Source organism: Ochotona princeps, chromosome 14 (assembly GCF_030435755.1).
Source record: "Ochotona princeps isolate mOchPri1 chromosome 14, mOchPri1.hap1, whole genome shotgun sequence".
Taxonomy (NCBI): domain Eukaryota; kingdom Metazoa; phylum Chordata; class Mammalia; order Lagomorpha; family Ochotonidae; genus Ochotona; species Ochotona princeps.
The window spans coordinates 45,035,643-45,054,968 of record NC_080845.1 but is presented as its reverse complement, the minus strand read 5'-3'; the positions used below and the strand labels follow the sequence as shown (position 1 = coordinate 45,054,968).

The window sequence follows — 19,326 nt, the reverse complement described above, 5'->3', positions numbered from 1 at the left end:
GAAGTAGGATTAGAAACGGAATAGCCGAATAGCCTTTACTTGAATCCAACACTGATAGGGCTGAGCCCACTGTAGCACAACGCCCACCTGTCCACGTGCTTTTACTGTTCCAGCGTTCACCAATCATTGCCTGACTCTGCCTTTATGCGTGTCTCTTCAAAACAGGAGCTTGACCGGGAGCACAGCCAACAGACAGGATCCTGTTGCACCAGTGTCCCTGCAGAGGGGCAGCCCCGGTGGTTAAGAGGGTGGTGGTGGGTCTGTGGCTCCCTCCCGGCTTGCAGGAGTTATGAACACAGGGAGATGCCTTTCAAGGAGTTTCTCAGTCCTAGGAAAGCCAGAGGAAGTAGCTCATTAAACGGAAGTATAAGCGTGTCCAGTGCATCTCTGCTCCCACGCCACCCCCTCTCATCAACTTCCTGTGCTCCAGCTGTGTTTACTTTGCTGCATATATAGGATTGTTACAACTTGGTATCATGTTTTTATGTAGTATATAGCGGTTATTTTAGCTTGGATATCTTATCATGTCCGTTACCATAACCGCCTAAACGCCAAGTTTACTACCCATTTTGTTCATTCCTTTAGACAAGTAGATGGTATTGTTGCAGTAGCAACTCAGGTCGATTATATCCATTAGACAAGGGGGGAGGGGGAAGGATCTCCCTAAGACGAAACAGGCGGAGAGGATATTGAAACCAGGGCAAACGTTTTCTGTGGCTCATCAAGTCGGGCAAGGCCTAGAAGGAGCAATGACTAATTCATGACCCCAGAGAGAAGGCCGCGCCTGTTCAGGCTGCTGAGAGAGGTCAGGCTCAAAGGGCAGGCAGCGCCACGGCGGCTACCTGGAAGCAGTGCCAGTCACCTGAGCCCCGCCGGTTCTCAGACTGCCCCACCGCAGCGACCCGTCTGCAATGCTGTGGGGTCAGCTACGACACGCCAGGGACGGGAACATGACCTCAGCACCTTGATCCAGGGAGCACGTGCCTTGGGGCCGAATCCCCGCACCTGCGACTAGCGCCCAGGTGCCGTGCGCCGCTGCAGCACCTGTCCAGCCAGCCGCGCGCCAGGGGCGGGGCTTCCCGCGTCCCCTTTAAGAGGCCGCATCACCCGCCCCTGACGTCAGGGTGTCTCTCCGCACGAGCCCGCGTCCCGCGCCGCTCCGCGCCCCCGCGCCCACAGCCCCGGCGGCCTGGCGACCGCAGCGCCCCACTCGCCGCTCGGCTCCCGCTCGGCCGCCGCCCGCTTCTCGCACCCGCAGCCTCCCGCGTCCGCGCGTCCTCCCGCACCATGTCGGTGGCCGGGCTCAAGAAGCAGTTCCATAAAGCCACGCAGGTAAGGCGCGTGACAGGTGCGGCGCGGAGCAGTCCCGGGCGGGTCCTTGGAGGGGCGCGCTGGGCGCGGGGCGCCGAGCCGGGAGCGCGGGGACCCCAGCCCTTGGGCTGAGCCCCGGCGGCCAGGCGCTCGAGCCACCCGCGGTGGCCTCGGGCATCCCCAGGCGGGAGCCCGCCCTCCGCAGTCCGCCCCCTGGCGCAGGACCCCGCGTCCCGCTGGGTCTCCAAGCTCTCCGCCCCCGCGTCGCCGAGCGCGGGCGCTGCGGGGAGGGGACCGCGGCGGCTGCACCGCGGCGCCAGGTGCCCGGGCGGGCGGTGCGGCGGGAGATTATGTAAAGTCGCCTCTTCCTCGGTGACCTTGCGGTGTCGGTGCGCCCGGCTGTCCCGGCGAGGTGTTGGTCCGAGCGGGGGACCCGCACTGGGGATGGCTGCGGCGGTGCTGGCGCTCGCCCCGGTTCTCCAGCGGTTCCCCAACTTTTCCTTTCCTGGTAGCCTCAGGCTTCCAAGCAGTGGGCGCCTGGGGAGGGTCCTCAAGGAAGGACCTGCATTAACTTTTCCCAGGAGAACTTAGTGAAACTTCTCTGAGGTCATAAACCTGCAGACTGCGTGTCTTTACAGTTTTGCCAAGGGTTTTTGCCTCTCTGTCACAACCAGATTGTTGAAAACTTAAAACGGCCCTGCATTTTGAAATATTATTGTTAAGGCGCCTTTTACATTTTGGAGGTGCCCATTGTATCTTGGGGTTGCATTCAGACAGCGTTTATTTAGGTTCTAATCACTGAAGTCTCCTGGGGCGACAAGGGGAGACTAAGTAGATACTTAGGCTCTGACCTATTTCTTATATAATATGTGGTGGTTACTAAATTACTAAACAGGTTGGCATTTAAAAGAATTGTAAAGATTTTGTTAATAAGTGTTTTCATCGTTTAGCTGAACATTCCTTTCGACGTGTTAAACGTTGGTAATACTGTTTTTTTTTTCCCCCGAAATCTCAGAAGGGTGGTTTTGCTAGGTTGCATTAAGTCTTATCTGAAAAAGAGGAGTGCATGCCACGGATGCTGGGTTAGGTGAGAGCGGCCGATGCGCTGTGGGCTTCATCTGTGTGTTTTCCTGCAGATGCGTCATCACTATCCCATAGACTTGCCTGGGTAGAGTCAATTAGATCTGTCAATTTAGGGAATCAATATCACCTGATTATTTTGGGAACTGTGCTTTTTACCGTAATTACTCTTGCTATTCCAGCTGGAGTGTTCTAAGGCCTCTGTGCCAAAGAGGCGATGTTGATGCAGTGTGTAAAATCCTCCAAGAACTTTCACCTTCAGGTGCCTTCAGGTTTCCCAGCGGGCACTGGGCTGCCCACGCGTTTTGCAGCAGGATTTGTTTGGCACTAGGAACCCTTTTTGTTTCTGAGAGTTGTCACTACCCTGAAGCTGACCTCAGTACCGAGGTTTGCCAATGTCATGTCCTCTCTTCCTTTGGTTCTGAAGGCTTCCCTTGCAAAGCATGGTGCCCTAAAAAGCAGTTAGGGGCCTTGGTTTTAGGGGTGGGAGAGGATGAGATTGCAGTCCACCTGTGCTGTCTCTAAGCTTGAGTTCTGTGTTAACTCCAGAATCCATCCTTGCACAAAGGAGGTTAATATCCATTTCTCTGCGTCAAAATGAGGATGTGTGAATGTCTAAAACATATGGCGAAAGTGTTGCATAAGTGATAGTCGTTAACGTTAAGGGTGATTTTGTTAATATGAATGTTTTCTTTTAACATGATCAATAATGAGACCTGAGGAATTACTGAAACTAGAAATTTCAGCCTTGTTACCTTATACAATAAGCAAATGATGAAATTTCAGCTGAATGGTGAAGTTTTCTGTAACTGTACAGTTTGGAATAATACAGTGAAATGGTGATGTGTGAGAACTTCTTACATGATTAAAGAATGAACACTTGTCATGAAATTATATTGTTTCTTACACTGAATCCAGATACAAAGTCACTCATTTTTTTCTTGAAAGGCCTTCATTTTAAAGGTGAGGGGTTGGGGTCGGGGAGGGAACCCACAGTCTTACCCACACTTCAGTGAGGGACACTCTTAGAAAGCCTAAGACACAGTTTGTTTTTCCTGCGTTTGTATGTGCATTCTGGAGCGTGTGGAAAGCCAGTGTGGTTAGACAGCGGTCACATCCTGCTGCTGCAGCCGTTTCTCCCAGACATGTTCGTGAACCTGATTTTAACGACAGAGGAAGCTTTAAATCTAGGGTTGGGGCCCGGCGGCGTGGCCTAGCGGCTTAAGTCCTCGCCTTGAACGCTCCGGGATCCTGTATGGGCACCAGTTCAAATCCCGGCAGCTCCACTTCCCATCCAGCTCCCTGCTAGAGGCCTGGGAAAGCAGTCGAGGATGGCCCAATGCATTGGGACCCTGCACCCGCGTGGGAGAAGTTCCTGGTTCCCGGCTTCGGATCAGCGCGCATCGGCCGTTGCGGCTCACTTGGGGAGTGAATCATCGGATGGAAGATCTTCCTCTCTGTCTCTCCGCCTCTCTGTATATCTGACTTTGCAATAAAATAAATAAATCTTTAAATCTAGGGTTGATCTCGTTTGAGATCGGACCTGCAAGTTGAAGGCAAAGACTCTTGAAATTCCTGACATTGATGTGTCACAATGCTTACGTAGGCACTGATGATTTCCAGCCTGCTGCTTACACTTGCCTGCCCTATTTGGAGGTGAAGAAATGCTTTGGCCGAATCAAATTTTTCAGGAAGAGATTGCTTGCACGAAAAATATGCCCAGGTGGTAAAACATGGGCCAGCCTGTTTTAGAGCTGATTTGGGAGGCAGAGAGAGAAGCGTACACACTTCCATGTGCTGGTTTGTTTTCCCAAATACCTGCGAATGGCCAGGCTTGAGGCGGGCTGCAGCCAGGAGCCGGCAGCTGGGTCTGGGTTGCTGGCAGAGGCAGCGGTCGGCCAGGGCCGGGAGCCATCCGTGCCTTTTAGCTGCTTGTCCGCCTCCAGGACTGTGGCGAGCTGCAGGCCCTCACCAGCTTGTTTGAGAATGTTTTGTTACTGAATTGCTTATAAACATGACTTACCATGCACTTAGGATAAACTATTTTTTTTAACTGAAAAAATAGTGCAAATGAACATGTATTACTTTATTTTCAGTGAGTTTCATATTGCAGTTTGTTTTTGTCAACAGTGATGTTAATTTCTTTCATGGGTTTTAAACTGACAGTAGTTTATGTTAAAAAACTAGGTCAGCATCTAGTTAACATGCGGCTTTTACAAAACCTGTCCTGTTTTTCCCTTCAGATCAGTCTGCCATGCGTGTAAGGTAGACGCATTGCTTTATAGCAATAGGTGAAAGGCCAGTAAAATACGTTAGGCTGAGGCTGGTGACATGGCTCCATTGGCTAATCCTCCACCTATGCTGCCGGCATCCCAAATGGGCGCTGGTTCATGTCTCAGCTGTTTCACTTGCCTTCCAAATCCTTGAGCCCTTGCACCCACATGGGGAGCCTGGAGGAAGCGCCTGGCTCCTGGGTTTGATTTAGTTCCGCTCTGGCTGTAGCAGAGTCATTAGGGAGTCATCAGACAGATGGAACCAGAAGGTGGAAAAAATCTTCAGGAAAATAAAAATATATAAAAGGAAGTAAAAGACATTAGGACGTCGTATTCCTTTGCTGGAGCTTCGGGCACACAGGATGTGGAGCTGGATGGTTTGAAGCCCATCAGTGCCCTGTCTCAAGCTTCCCAGGAACAGGGGGCTTTAGGGTCTGAGGTTGTGCTCTCAGTGTTGTCCTGGTTGTCCTGCAGACACTGGGAAGGCTGTGTCCCATGGCTGTGTCCTGCCTCCTGTGGCTTGGAAAGGCAGTCTTTGGCCTTCCTTGCCTTGTAGGTGTGTCCCCTTGATCTTGTTTCGTTCTCATGTTGTCCTCCCTGCACGTGTTTGTGTCCTGACTTCCCAGCTGTGGAAGCACACTCGTCATATTGTGTCACTTAGTCATATTGGCCCACAACACTCCAGCTTTACTTCACCTTAAATAGATACATTTGCATTGTCACTGTTTTCAGAGAAGATGACATTCTGTAGCTTAGGGGGTTAGGGATTTCATATGTCTGATTTGGAGGGTTTAAGTTTAACCCATGAGCATTATTTACATAAAGAGGTTAACCATAGTATTTTCCCTAAATATTATCTTAGATTTATCATTGAAAGGAAGATCTCAGTCAGTAAATAATATTTAACTTTATTATGTTGTATCGAATGAGATTTTTTAATGTGTTAGTTAGGTAGGGATATTACTATGCTCTGAGCTTGTCCAAGGAGAATTCATGTGGAAATCTAATTGCTAATGAAACAGTATGAAGAGGTGGGGCTTTAGAGGGTGATGAAGGGATTTATTCTTACTGCCATTTTGAAAGATTGGAAGAGGCGAGCTCAGGCCCAGGGACCCAGCAGCTTGAGCTGTCTCCTGCTGCTTCCCAGGGTGTGCAGTAGCAGAAACCCAGGCTCAGGAGGTGGGTCGGGGTGTGGAACGCAGATGCCTCCAACGAGGCACTTGGGGATCTTAACCAACATCTTCACTGCCAGTCTAAATGCTTACCCTGCTGCTGCTTTTAAGTGTACAGGAAGTCTTGTGCACTGTGGGTGCTCCTGTTTGGGAAGGGAAAGAGGGGGGCTCACAGTGACTGTCCGTGTTGAAGATGCCCTCGTGCTGGGTGGATGTTCTGAGTCCCAGCCCATGCAGTAGAGGAGGGCCTGGATTTTCGGCCTAGAAAGAGCTATTTGGTTCTTTCTTACGTTTGGCCAAGTCCAGCTAGGGTGACAGGAGTGTGTTGCGTTTGGCATTGTGTGACTTTTTCAGTCACCTTTGCAGGTTTCTATTTCGAAATTCTTTCATGGGCTATAAACTACTTACAGCTCATTTTTGATTTCACAAATAAAATTAGTTCAGAAACGTAGCAAGCTTCTGGTCTGTTTTCTTACGTTAGCTCCATTTGCCAGTTACTATGTGGGATTCCTTTTTAGATCTTTACAACTAGTAGATTTGGTTCTTTAGTCTGATTCTGTCATTGGGCCCACTGCTTTGGCTTGCTTATGAAATCTTAACAGGATTTTGGGTTATATCTGTGTGTGTATGAAGGTTTATTTGTATTTGAAAGGCAGGGATACACAGAGAGAAGGAGAGACAAAGATCCTCCATTCTCTGGTTCGCTGCTCAGATAGTCTCAGGCTGGAGCTGAGCCGATCCCAAGCCAGGAGCTAGAAGGGAAGCGGGGCTGCTGGGATTAGAACTGTTAGATTCGCCGCTCACCAAATGTTAGATTCAGTGGCCACCAGGGAAAGAATAACTCAGCCAAATATATGAAAAGAATGTAGATGGCCTTTATTTCAGGGACCCATGGTCACGGGCTTCCCTTCCCCGTGCAGCAGAAAGGACAGACGGGAAGGAGTGGGCTGCAGAGGAAGAAGAGCGTGGAAGAGGCGGGGAAGGGGCCCTTTTAAACTCTGCTTGACACGGAAGCCGAAGGGGGGTCGCCTCGGTGGCGGGATATGGGTCTGTGCCTCACTGAGGGACCCGCCAGAATTCCTCCATCCATTCCCGGTTTGGTTAGAGGCAAACTCCGCCCTTCTCCTGTTACCATGGTAGCCATCAAGAACTGGTGCCCATATGGGATGCCGGCACATAGGAGGAGAGGACTTTAGTCACTAGGCTACTGCGCTGGACCCTCAAGCATTTTTAAAAAATGTTTTCCAAGGTCACTAAAGAGAAGGAGGCTGTTAAGAATACGAATGGGAGGTTTTCCTAGGTCTGGCCTCGAAGAGGAGGGTGGAGGGCAGAATTTGAAGGATTTCAGTGACTCCTGGTGCTTGTTAACACACCTCCCTTTTAAGTACGGGTGCAGCCCTGCATATGAATATGTAAACCGCCCAAGGTAGCTAGTGTGTTTAGCCAAAAGGAGATGATGTGATTGTTCTGAATCTATCCCAGGAAACCCTTTAAAAAGCAGTCTGATAACAATGCAGCATGCATTTCTACTTCCAGACAAAGATGGACTTACAAGGAAACTGTTTACTGTATCTTGATGATAGGAAGCTGGACTCTCTGCCATTGTCTACACCTGCAATGATGGACATATGACTGTGTATGAAGAACAATGCTTTAGTAATGATATAGAGGAACTAGGTGTGGGGGGGTTGGGGAGGGGATAAGGGAAATGCCAGGAGCCTATGGAACTGTATCATAAAATGATAATAATAATAATAAAATGTGAAATGTGAAAAAAAAAAAGCAGTCTGTTTTTCTTGGTTTGGGAGCGGGGCGGGGGGGGGGAGGGATAAGAGAAACCAGAAGTAGTGCGTGTAGGCGTCCTCTGGGAACTGAGTGGCCTGTGGATGACCGCCAGGAGGGACATGAGGCCTGCAAGAGGCAGCCAGTAACCTGGTGGGAGGGCACATTCTCCCCTGAGTCTTCCGGTGGGAGCCCAGCCTATCCTACACCTTGAATTTGACCTTGTGCTATTTTGAATAGAGGGCTCAGTCTAACTATGCCAGACTTGGGATATGTAGAGCTATGAGGCAATGAGTGTTGTTTTAAGCTGCTAAATTTGTGGTCATTTGTTACACAAAAGTAGAAAAAGCACAGGAGGACTCATTTCTCTGTGGATGTTTAGTTACTTGGAACTTGTAACCTGGCCAGACTGCGGGTGACCTAGTACAGAGGAAGAAGGTGAGTGTGGTCTAGCAGGGTGCCCAGAAAGAAGTGGGCTTTGGTTTAAAAGCTGAAATTTTTTGCCCTCATTTCTGACTGTAACGCCGTAATTTACGTGTGTGCTTATAGTTTTGTGTATTACACATGGCATAGGCACATATACATGTATGACGTTCAAGTCCAGTTTGGTAGCAATCTCTTATTACAAAAAATTTGGTGTTCCTTATCTTTTTAAAATTTTACTTTATAGGATTCCCTCCACCAAAGCACTTAGATTTTCTGATATCTAGAAGTTTTATTTGGTGCGATACAACTGTATTACTATGATCCTTCATTATTTAAATGAAACATTTATTTACTTGAGAGACAAAGGACAGGGAATGGCAGATGGAAGGCGCGAGATTGAGCACCCATCCAGTGCTTGCTCCTTGAATGCCTGCAACAGCCCTGGCCCAGGATGAGGCTGTCACGATTGCCCTTCTGGGCTGCTGTTGGGGGGAGCTGGAGGTGTGAGCTCACACAGATGGGATCTGTGGTCTTGGACAATGAACTTGCGGAACTGTGCGGCCAAGCCTGCTTTCTTTGTAAAGGTTCAGCCAGGAGTGCGCAGTCCTAGCAGCTGAGACTACACTAAGACAGTTGGTATTCTGCCATCCAGGGACCCTGTGTCTTGCACCTGACTTCTGTTCCCTGCTATTCTTTTCACTTAACTGTTTTCCATACATCTCATCTGTTGAGTTCCATGGATCCTTGGGCCTTTTGAAGTTCACAGTTCTAAAATCTTTCAAAGTTCCTTATTTTGTTTGCTGTCTTCACCTCAACCAGGTGTTAATGAGAGAGGTATTCGCAACGGTCATCTTCTGTCATTTCCAAGCTTCATGATACAACCATGGAAAATCCTTCTTTCTTAGTCTCGCAGAAACCTGAAAAACTTTTTATTCACAAAACTTAAAATATTGAACAAGTGTTTTTTAAAATACTGTAAAGATAATTCACTTCTTATAAGCCCTTCAGGTGCCATCTAAATCTCAAGATACATATTATGCCTTCTGGATCTTAAAATCGTAAACAAAAAATGCATCAGAATAGAAAAATGTACCAAAATCCAAAAACACTTAATGCCTCAAGCATTTCTAATAAGACATACTCAGCTTGCATACAAATTTTAATCATTTTCACCATAAACCCCCTCACATTAAAGGACACATTTCAAGTAGAAAATTTGTCTTAAACCCTCTGTTGTTTAACCTCTTCCATTTTTATGAATCAAGAAGCTTGGCTAATGATGAGCAGTGTCTGCTGGCTTACACTGTACTACCTGCGCATTCTTATTGTCAGTGATGCTATGGCTGCTAGTGTTGCCACGAGTGACCCGACTGAACCTGGGCACTCAGTTTCTTGGGCTTTGTGGTGTGGTTCTGGTGGAGTGATTTGTTTTGCCATTGTCATTCAATTTGCATGACTTCCTGGGCACCTGATTTCATCTGATGAATAGTGCTGCTTTTGAGTCAGGGTATTCCAGCAAAACAGAATGAACACGAACACACACACACACACACACACACACACACAGACATATACACATCCATACACACAGATGAGGGTATTTCAGAAAGTTCCTAGAAAATGCAATTAAAAGATAAATTTATTTTGACACGCAGAAATATTCGCCAATGTATAGTTTGTTTTCTTCATATGCATTTTCCCATGAACTTTTGGAAAGGGCATACATGTATGTATGGAATGGGATTTTTAATGGGAATTGGCTTATGTGACTGGGGGGGTCAAGAATTCTAAGTTACCCCTCTCTGTTGGAAATCCAGGGAAGCCTGCCGCAGGGCCAAGGTAGGCCCATAGACCTGAGCACCAGGGCAGCTGATGTCATAATGTTCTGACTGAAGTGAAAGGCCAGAGACGCCAGGGTGTCCATTGCAGTCCTGGAGTCCAGTGTCCTGAGGACTCTGACCAACAAAGATCAGCGAAATGATAGCTCCTGAATTTTGATTTTTTTTTTTTAGTTTTATCTCTTCAAAGCTCTTTGTCATTAAATTCTTCACTGACTCATAGATACCACTGTAGCATCATTTTCTTCAGGAAGGTTCTTGATTTTCTTTATTTCTTCAGCAACACATAAATCATTCAGTAGTATGTTATTTAACTTCATGCATTGTAAATTTCTGTTTTTCTTCCTGTTGTTGATTTTGTTTTGTGGCTTTTCATTTAAAGGGATGTATAGTAACTGTAGAGGAAACTAGCATAACCAGATGTGAAGATACAACGCAGTATGCTATTTCTAGATTAAAGATGGACTCCAATGAAAGTGTTAACTCTATCTTGACAATAGGATACTGGACTCTGCCATTGTCCATGCCTGTAATGATGGACATATGACTGTGTGTGAAGAACTATACTATAGTAATAATGTAGGGGAACTCAGTGGGGAGGATGGGACTTTGGGAGGAGGAAAGGAAATCCCAGGGCCTATGGAACTGTATTATACAATGGTAATAAAAAATAATAGTAAATAAAATTACTGGTGGAAAAAATGTGCAAAAATTTTTGTATTCATAAATGGGAAAACCGCCATTATATGTACAGAAAACAATGTTAGGGCCTGGTTACTCTTACTTGAGTAGAACTTCAAGCTTATTTTGCCTTTGTTGGAACAGGAAATATATGAATGTTTCCTGACAATATTCTGAGGATTTCTTCTTCGCTAAATCAGAACAATTGAAAGAAATAAGAAAGGAATAAAGAATTGAGTCAGTGTTTTCCTCCTGAAGGGATCCAGTGATATTGAAGATTATGAAATTGTGATTGTGAAATATGTATTTGGCCTTCATCCTAGTGTCCTTTCCAAGTCTCTTAAAAATGTTGGAGTGTATCAGGCAGAAAGATTTCTTTCTGTATGATACTGAGATGACAAGTAGAAAGCTAAGATACTTTCAGGATGGGGCTGGTTTACCACCAAGGTGTGATTAGAGAATTAGGACTTGTCAGCTCACTTCCCAGCCTGTAAGGATGGGGAGGAAGGGGAGGTCAAACTGGTTACCAATCCCAAATGAAATCAAACCTACAGAATGAAGCCTTCATCAGAATCCCTGCATCCATGGGGGGGAGGGGAACCTGCGAATGGCTGGACAAGTAGAAAGTTCCTAAGGGGACAGTAGACCAGGAGAGGGCAGGAAGTGCTTGCCTCTTCTCTCACATGCGTCTTTTCCTTCTTTATTTTGTGTAATCCTCATAATAAATGGCTAAATGTAGGTATGTCTTTGAGTTTTGTGTGCAGCTCTGGCAAATTAATGCAACCCAGGGAGTGATTAGGTGAGAGTCTCTGTTTGCACAGAAGCAGCAAGGCTGTGATCTGTGTTTGAGAGTAACATCTTTGGAAGGCAAGGGCAGTTTTGTGGAACTGAGGCCCTAATCTGTGGCACTGCTACCATCTCTACCATCAGAGCTGAACTGGACTCGGGGATCTCCAGCTGATGTCCGCTGAAGAACCATCTGCAGAATTGGTTATTTGTGGGGAGAAAGCCCCACACTGTTTGGTAGTCAGAGGTCCGGGAAGTATTCAGTAGAGAAGGCCATGTGTTTGGAGCCACACTGACTCATTGCTCTGTGTCTGATGCTCAGAAGTGGGGAAGCGGTGTGCTTCATGAGAGGTTCTTTAAATAGTTTTGACTGTGGTGCTGGATTATCCACCATCAGGCTGTGCAGAACCTGATGAATAGGAGCCCAGAAATAGAAGTTGAAATAGGTCAGATCGCCTTGTGTTTTCCACTTCTTGAATATGTGTGAGGCCCACAGCAGCATGGACCATTTAATTTCTACTCCCTCCTCTAAGTTCCTGAGCTCCTCAGCTGAGGTTGTGTGGTCTGGGGCTTGAATTTAGGATCTGACAGTTAATGCTGGTCCTGCTGCCCTCGGTTAGATGTCTAAGTATAAGTATAGAGATCTTTGTAAAGAGCATATCTAATGTTGCCCCTGTGCTGGTAACTTTCCCGGGGCTGCTCAGGAGTGGCTCCCAGCACAGAGGCCTTGTCACCTGTTGGGAGTGCGATCTGCCCCTTGTTCTCCGCCTGTCCTCTCTTCTCCCCAGCTCCTCCCTGTGTCCTCCGCTAGCCCTTGCTGTCTTTGCCATCCTGTCGTGGAACAACCCAGATGCCTGAGTATGCCGTCAGGGGACTCCCCTGTTTCCCTTCCCCCATCTTTGAATTTCGAATGTTGCTCCTTTAAGGCCTCAGTTTGATGTTATCTCAGGAACATTTGCCCTTTGTTCAATTAGTGTGGGTTAAACGCCCTTCCAGCAGCAATGAAATTCCCCATCTTTTCAGCCTACCATTTGATGCACTTTTCTCAAGCACCCTTTCCTTGTTGGTAACTGCCAGAATGGGTATAAACAAAGGTACCCTGTCTTTCTTTATTTTTGTTTTTAAGATTTATTTTATTTTTATCGCAAAGTCAGATATACAGAGAGGAGGAGAGACAGAGGAAGATCTTCCCTCAGATGATTCACCCCCCTAAGTGACCGCAACGGCCGGTGCTGCGCCGATCCAAAGCCAGGAGCCAGGAACTTCCTCCTGGTCTCCCAGGCAGGTGCAGGGTCCCAAGGCTTTGAGCTGTCCTCAACTGCTTTCCCAGGCTACAAGCAGGGAGCTGGATGGGAAGCAGGGTTGTCAGGATTAGAACCGGTGCCCATATGTGATCCCGGTACGTTCAAGGCGAGGACTTTAGCCACTAGGCCATTGCACCTGCCCCCCCCACCACCCCCCGTCCCCGCTGCTGTCTTTCTTATTTCCTAAAATCTCCAGGGCTGTTTCATATTGGACATTCAATTGATGTTTGTTGAGTGAATATGTATTCCCTGTTTCCATTGGTTTAAAAGAAATGTCCTAATTTTAAATAGTGGTTTATAACTAAGATGCATTTTGTGTTTTAACACATAACTTAGAAGTTGAGGCATATCCTTACAAAGTTGTAGATTTGTAAACTTAAATTTCCTGAAATGGAAAATGAGTGGTATGTGTAGGCAGTGTTCTAACTCATTCTTTGCCTGTAATAACTGTCAGACTGCAGTACTCTCTCCTTACTACAGATGGGGGAAGAGGGCACAGGGAGGTTAAACAAGTCACGCCGTTAGGCAGCTTCAGTGACCATCAGATTTGATACCAGACCAACCAGTTAGCGATGCCAAAAGCTTTGACCCATGATTCCTGTTTCTTGTCTTAGATCTCAAATCAAGAAGCATTTGACAGCTCTTAGTAATCAGTAAGAAAATGATGTACATTTTTTTTAATGATGTACGTTTTCCTAGAGAATCTCACAAACAGTATGGAAAAGCAATAATGAGCCATGAGTGGGCAAAATACAAATGAAAAACTGGTGGAAATCAGACCCAGTATGTTCCATTTCTCACTGCTCAGATAGGCAGAGGAGAAAGGCTGCCGACACGCCGAGTCCGTGCGGGTGCGGCAGTAGGTATTTGTTGGCTGTAGGAGGATAAACTGTCGTGATACGTCCAGAGGCCAGCAGTTTTCTTCTTTGTGATTCTGTTTCCAGGAACCTACCCAAAGAAGATAAACATATGAGCGCCAGAACTTACATGAGAGATTTTTCACTTTATTAGATACTATGGTGAAACACTGAGGGAAAAAAAACCTAAATATAAAACAATAGTAAATGAAGAAGCAAATCGTGTGTGTGTGTGTTATGGAATCTTTGTAGCGGTCATTTAAACCAAGGGATTGTTTTATTAATACAGGGAAATACACATGGTTTTTGCAGAGTGAAGAAAGCAGGCCATACAACTAATATTAGAATGTTGTAACAGTGTGGATAAAATCTTAGCTGAAATATGCCAAGAATTCATGTCCTAGGCATTAGAATATATTGCTATAGTCGTTATAAGCTTTAACTTTCTATTTTTAAGTTTGAGAGAGAGGAAGAGTTCTCTCATTTTTTGCTTCACTCTTCACATGCCTTCAGTGACCAAGATGAGGCCGTGCCGATGCTGGGAGCAGGGAGCTCAACTCCTTGTTTCCCCTGCAGGTGGCAGGAACCTGACCACTTGAGCTGCTGCCCAGCTGTGCCCTGCCGTGAACCTGGAACGGGGGCGTGCGTCAGGTATCCAACCCAAACACTCACATATGGGACACAGGTGTTCTCACTGATGTTATTCTGGGTCAAAGTCCTGCCCTAAATCGTTTGCTTTAACAATTAAAAGAAGTTATTTATTGTGTATTTGAAACAGTTACAAAGAGGGAGGAAAAGATGAGAGATCTTCCATCTGCTGGCTCACTTCTCAGTTGGTTGTAATTGCCAGGGCTGGGCCAGGCTGAAGATAGGAGTGTCATCCAGGGCTCCCACAGGGGTGTAGGGGTTAAGGGTTTGAGCAGTTGCTGTTGCTTTCCCAGGTCATTAGCAAGGAGCGGGATCAGAAGTGGAGCAGCTGGGACATGATTTGGCATTCGTCAGAGTTGCTAGTGTCGTAGTCCACGGTTTTACCAGCTGTGCTACAGTGCTGCTCCTCCCCCAGCCAGGGTTATTTTTAAAATGAAAACTTAAATAATAATTATTGAGGTGGACATTTGATACAGCGATTCAGACACTACTGGGTTGACTGTCTTCCATTATCAGAATGCCTGCATTCGAGCCCTTACTGCACTTCTGATTGCAGCTTTTGCCAGTGTGTACTCTGGGAATCAGCAGGTGATGACTCAAGTATTTGCATCCCTGCATGGCTATGGCAGATCTCTGGAGTTCCTGACTCTGTCCTGGCCCAGCCCTGACTGCTGCAGGCACTAGGGAGGTGAATCAGCACTGGAAAATCTTTGTGTCTGCCGTTCCGCCCTTCAAGTGAATAAAAATAAGTAGAAGTGAGAAAGAAACCTAAGTTTATTCTTTATTAGTAATTGGATAGTTACACACATTGTTACTAAATTTCCTTTACCTTCAACCATCTTTACTTTCTGATCATGACTTCCCCAGGTTAAGTTAAAAACAAGGAATAGAATAATGTTGGGAGGTGTCACAGGAATTGGGAGCAAATGTAGCTTCTCATCAGGTTCCAGAACTATCTATAGATGTGGTTTGCTTCATTAGGCATTTAGCTCAGGCCCATTGGAACACCTGCCTTGCCCTGTGGGGAACCCTGCACTAAATTATGCTTTTTGGATTTCTTTCCAGTGCACGGCTGCTTTTTCTCTTTCTTCAAGTGCAGAAGCATCTTAAGTAAGCACCTAATGACTCTTGTTGGATGACTTTTAAAATTGTGTTTTCCCAGCTCCCTGGTCTTATCCCTAGGAAAACTAATGTTGTGGGGTCCACTGGGTTTCCCAAAGACAGAAGGTTGGGCTGCTGGGGGCATGTAGAGTATAGAAGGGTGAGTCTCACTGATTAGTGTGAGCTGTTGTGTTTCATTCTCCTGCCTTCCTTCCAGAAGTCATATGGGTAGCTGTCACTTGCCAGCCTCTTGGCAGAAGGCCTGTAGGAAATGCCATCCCTAGAGTAAGACCATAGGAATCCTTCTCAGTGATTTCTTTTGAATTTGAATGCAGAATCTCTTTAGTGAACCCTGGTGGGCTGCTCTGTCTAGGATGGAAAAGACTAAGTTTGGGAAGCCACGGATAGAAAAATAATACTTCTCTACTGCCCAAACAAAATAGACAGAGTGGGAAAACTGTTGACTTGGAGCACAGCATCAGCAGAGAGATGGCAACTACTTTGAGCTCCTTGTTGGTGCGGGCTTCTTTGGCAGATGCACGGGGCCCCGGGTGGGGGAAGGCGACTGCTCCCTGGGCACAAGTGTGCCTTTATGGGTGCTTGGGCCTTCCCTGGGACCTGGCACTCTGTAATGGCCTCAGTGAGAAGTGCTTCCAGCTCTCAGACAAATAAGCTGTGAAGTCATTGCTGGAGCAAAGCTGGCTGGTGAAGCCTCTACAGAATCTCTAAGTTTCTGCAGCCAAGGTTATTAACTTGTCAGTTGGGAAACAGGGTGGAAGACCCTGCCTTGCAGCACTTTTTTGTTTTGCGTGTTAATCTGCATGGTATGCTTCAGAGCTTCAGGTTTTGGTCCTTTCAAATTTCTGGTAGATTATACTGTTCTAAAATGAAAAAGTGATCATGAAATTAGAGTGATTATGCCTGCAGGTGGATGGAACATAGTGGCGCTCGGGTACTCCTCCCTGCTGTGCTGTGTGTGTACTGTCTGGTGGCTCTCCAAGAATTGCAGGGCAGGGGTGTTGCAAGGCACTGCCTTCATAACTGGGCAGTTATAGTGGAGGGGAGCAGCGAGTTATTCAGTTTGAATTGTGGATTTTTCTAGCATGTTATTAAAGTGTGCTGCCACAAGCTACTTTGCCAATTATTTTTATTTTGAAGCTCTGTGTAGGCCAAATGGATTCTCAGTTCTATTTTTTTTCTTCCCCTGGCTCTTGAATGGACTGTGGGAATCATGAAGTTCTATCTTAACTTTAACATGCACACAGGCTGGAAAAAGGCATGCAAGCCTGTCTCTGCAATTGGAGATACTTCTTGTTATGTTGAAATTTTTTTAAGACTTATTTTATTAGAAAGTCAGATTTACAGAGGAGGAGAGACAGATAGAAAGATCATCCGCCTGCTGGTTCACTCCCAAAGTGGCTACAACAACCAGAGCAGAGCTGATCTGAAGCCTGTAGCAGCTTTGAGTTCAGCTTCGTATTTCTAGGGGTGGTGAAGACCATGAAGTGGTTCCCAAACCTGGCTACATTGTCACACTTGGTTTCTGCTGCCTGGAAGTCTAAGCAGGGCACAGATGTTAGATAGACAAGCCCTCAGCTGTAGGGATCACTGGACAGAGCTCTCTATTAGGAGAAGGAATGTAGGGTCACAGTATGTTCTGAGGCCAGGGAAGTTTGGGAAGTACTGGATTAAGCAAGTCCAGTAGTTTTCTGTACTGAAGAGTTTTCTTGAGTTTGATTACCTTACACTGGTCAGAATCTTTAAGGATGTGATATACATAGTTTCTTCAGCCTCTGTGCTGCCTGTCTGCTGCCCTGTTTTCCTGTGGCCTTCCTTCATCTTCCTTCCTTCATCTTTTAAAACACCTGACAAACAGCTTTGAGAGTGGATATTTAGTACAGTGTTTTAGATAACCACAACCCACATTGGAATATTTGGCTTCAGTTCCTGGCTCTGACTCCTGAGCCAGCTTTCTGCTGGTGTGTGCACTGGGAGGTGTACTGGCTCAGCTGATTGGGTTCCTGCCTCCCCCATGGAGGACCTGCATTGTATTTTTCCTAGTTTCAGCTCTGGCCTGGCACTGACTCGTGCAAAATTTGGAGGTGTGAACCAGTGGATGAGGGGGGCTGTTTTTCTCCTTTCTCTCCTTACCTCTCTTCCTCTCAAATAGATAATGAAAAAAGAATTATTGTAGAATATATATGATAAATAATAATTCTTCTTTGAAAGTTCTTAAAATTTGGACTTAATGTTATTTTTTGTTTTAAATTTTATTTGAAAGCCAGATATGCAAAGAGGAGGAGAGACAGAGAAAGATCTTCCTTCCATTGATTTACTTCCCAAATGGCTGCAGCGGCTGGAGCTGAGCCAATCCGGAACCAAGAGCTTCTTCTGGGTTTCCCACATAGTCACAGGGTCCCAAGGCTTTGGGCTGTCCCCTACCACTTTCCCAGGCCACAGGCAGGGAGCTGGATGGGAAGTGGTGCTGCCAGGATTAGAACCAGTGCCCCATGGGATCCTGGCACATGCAAGGCGAGGACTTTAGCTAGTAGGCAGTCATGCCAGATCCTAATATGTTCTTTAAAGTGATAGCATTACCTGCATTTTGTAACTGTTCTAGGACATTTTGAAATAGTTCTAGGACAATCTTTGCTACAAAATAAAAATGTTCTTTATATGTTAATACATTAGATACTTAGACTGTAATGATCAACTCGAAGTATTAACTACTGAGATATGTGTGTCTCTGCTATTCATGTCAAACATGAAACTCCTGTTAACTGTCTCTTGTTTGCTGGTGAGCAGTGACGCTTGGTTATTGTTACAGGTTGCTTGTGCTTAGTTAACTGCTCTAACCTTTATTTGGGTGGGAGTCATATCATATTGATTACTTAAACTACTAATTTGGGAAAATGAAGGTTGAGTATTGCCTAACATTTTGACAAAAATTATGGGATTACGAGGTTGAAAAACCTCTCAGCAGTGAGAGAGAGGGCAGTGGCGATGTTGGACGCTTTTCCAGTGTGTAGCAAGTGGCGAGTGTCTGCAAAAGTGGAAACGCCACCCTCATCCAATGGGTGGATCTCAAACATACACAGAAATAGCTTTGTCAAGAATTCTGGAAGAAATGTTTGGGGGTTCTTCCCTTTTCACTTGCAGGAAGGAGGCTTCGTAGTGTATTATTTCACTAACTACCATTTGCCCACTCTTTGGCCAAGTTACAGATGGGACAGGGCAGAGCCTTTTGCTGCCATGCTTTGTGGTCTTGATTGAATATTATTATTCATAAGCTACCTTTCTGTGATGCGCAATTAATGTCTCTTGAGGGAGTGAACTTTCTCAGTGCTGGGGACTCCACTGTGAAGAACAGCCTATATTCTGTGTTTACTTCATAGGATCCCTCACTATAGCAACATATCCTTTTTGTTTTGTACAGTCTTAACATGTGTTTCAAGGTTGCTATTTGTGTAGAATATCCATGTATCTTTTAAAGTTTATCCCTGTAAACTGTTGGGCAGAGTCATAATAAGTTTTTTTAATATATGTATTTTTTATTAATTACATTGCATTATGTGACACAGTTTAAAAATGTTTATTTGAAAGACGCACATGCAGAGAAAGAGTAGGAGGAGGGAGGAAGAGAAATGCTTAATATGCTGGTTCACACTCCAGATGTCTGTAGCAGCTGGGGCTGGACAAGGTGGAAGCCAGGAGCCCTGAACTCCACCTGGGTTTCCCAGTGTGGGTGGCTCAGGTGCTTGAGGCACGATCTGCTTTTCCAGGCATTCACAGGGAGCTATACCACACAGAGGGCGTGTGGAACTTGAACTGCTGCAGCTGTGTGGGATGTAGCCATCCGAGGGGCAGCTTGATGTGCCATAGTGCTCGCACTAACAATCAATTTTTAAAAAAATTTATTCTGTTTTTATTACAATGTCAGATATACAGAGAGGAGGAGAGACAGATAGAAAGATCTTCCATCCAGTGATTCACTCCCCAAGTGACCGCAACTGTCAGTGCTGCGCTGATCCAAAGCCAGGAGCCAGGAACCTCCTCCGGGTCTCTCA

At 46.1% G+C, this 19,326-nt stretch overlaps 1 protein-coding gene across 1 annotated transcript in view; it reads left to right on the top strand.

Moving 5' to 3' along the window:
- The first annotated feature begins 847 nt into the window (after positions 1–847).
- SH3GL2 (SH3 domain containing GRB2 like 2, endophilin A1) overlaps positions 848–19,326 on the top strand; it is a 186,906-nt gene continuing 168,427 nt past the window's right edge. The window contains exon 1 of the mRNA XM_004581087.3: positions 848–1,332. Within this exon, the coding sequence (XP_004581144.1) occupies positions 1,288–1,332 (45 nt within the window). The 5' untranslated portion in view covers positions 848–1,287. The remainder of the gene's footprint in view (positions 1,333–19,326) is intronic.